Source organism: Cariama cristata, unplaced genomic scaffold (genome assembly GCF_000690535.1).
Source record: "Cariama cristata isolate BGI_N322 unplaced genomic scaffold, ASM69053v1 scaffold21285, whole genome shotgun sequence".
Lineage (NCBI taxonomy): Eukaryota > Metazoa > Chordata > Aves > Cariamiformes > Cariamidae > Cariama > Cariama cristata.
The window spans coordinates 34583-35896 of record NW_009617198.1 but is presented as its reverse complement, the minus strand read 5'-3'; the positions used below and the strand labels follow the sequence as shown (position 1 = coordinate 35896).

General features: G+C 58.0%; 1 protein-coding gene across 1 annotated transcript; it reads left to right on the top strand.

Annotated features, from left to right (window-relative positions):
• Nucleotides 1-17: 17 nt before the first annotated feature.
• LOC104161885 (metal transporter CNNM2-like) lies at nucleotides 18-1037 on the top strand. The gene has a single exon (XM_009700460.1). It carries the CDS (start codon nucleotides 75-77, stop codon nucleotides 1035-1037), a length of 963 nt encoding a protein of 320 aa, XP_009698762.1. The 5' UTR covers nucleotides 18-74.
• Nucleotides 1038-1314: the final 277 nt, after the last annotated feature.

Sequence of the window (1314 nt, the reverse complement as noted above, 5' to 3'; positions counted from 1 at the left end):
GTGCCGAGGGGCCGGCCGGGCCCCCGCCCTGGGGCGAGACCACCTGGATCTACCACGATGGCGAGGACACTAAGATGATCGTGGGCGAGGAGAAGAAGTTCCTGCTGCCCTTCTGGCTGCAGGTCATCTTCATCTCGCTCCTCCTCTGCCTCTCGGGCATGTTCAGCGGCCTCAACCTGGGCCTCATGGCCCTGGACCCCATGGAGCTGCGCATCGTGCAGAACTGCGGCACGGACAAAGAGAAGAACTATGCCAAGCGCATCGAGCCCGTGCGCCGCCAGGGCAACTACCTGCTCTGCTCCCTCCTGCTAGGCAATGTCCTGGTCAACACCACGCTTACCATCCTGCTGGACGACATCGCTGGCTCTGGGCTGGTGGCCGTGGTGGTCTCCACCATCGGTATCGTCATCTTCGGCGAGATCGTGCCGCAGGCCATTTGCTCTCGGCACGGCCTGGCCGTGGGCGCCAACACCATCTTCCTCACTAAATTTTTCATGATGATGACCTTCCCGGCCTCCTACCCTGTCAGCAAGCTGCTGGACTGTGTCTTGGGCCAGGAGATCGGCACGGTCTATAACCGTGAGAAGTTGTTGGAGATGCTGCGGGTCACCGACCCTTATAATGATCTAGTCAAGGAGGAGCTCAACATTATCCAAGGAGCCCTGGAGCTGCGCACCAAGACTGTGGAGGACGTGATGACTCCTCTCCGAGACTGCTTCATGATCGCTGCTGAGGCTGTGCTCGACTTCAACACTATGTCTGAGATCATGGAGAGCGGTTATACCCGCATCCCCGTTTTTGAGGGCGACCGCTCCAACATCGTGGACCTGCTCTTCGTTAAGGACCTGGCATTTGTGGACCCCGATGACTGCACTCCGCTCAAGACCATCACCCGCTTCTACAACCATCCGCTGCACTTTGTCTTCAATGACACCAAGCTCGATGCCATGCTGGAGGAGTTCAAGAAAGGTGGGCTTGTGGCGGAGGCGTGGGGGCAGGAGGTGCTGCTCGGGGGTGGTGAGCATCTACCTTCTTGAGGCGAGGGACCTCTGCAGAGAGGCCTCTTGGGTTCCTGCTTGCGAGGGGTTTGGGAAGGTGCATTCAGGACAGAGAGCGACCAGTATTTAGGCATCCGTCAGATTCGCCCGTTCCCTGGGCCAGAAAGCTGATACGTGGCTGGTATGTTACCCTGGCCTCTTTTCCCCACTGCACTGGGATGTGTGTGTGGGCATGATGCCAAGCAAGGTTGTTTTCTTTTTTGCTTTTTCCACTCATCTGTCCGTTATAGTGAGAACTGCTGACGGGAATCCATGC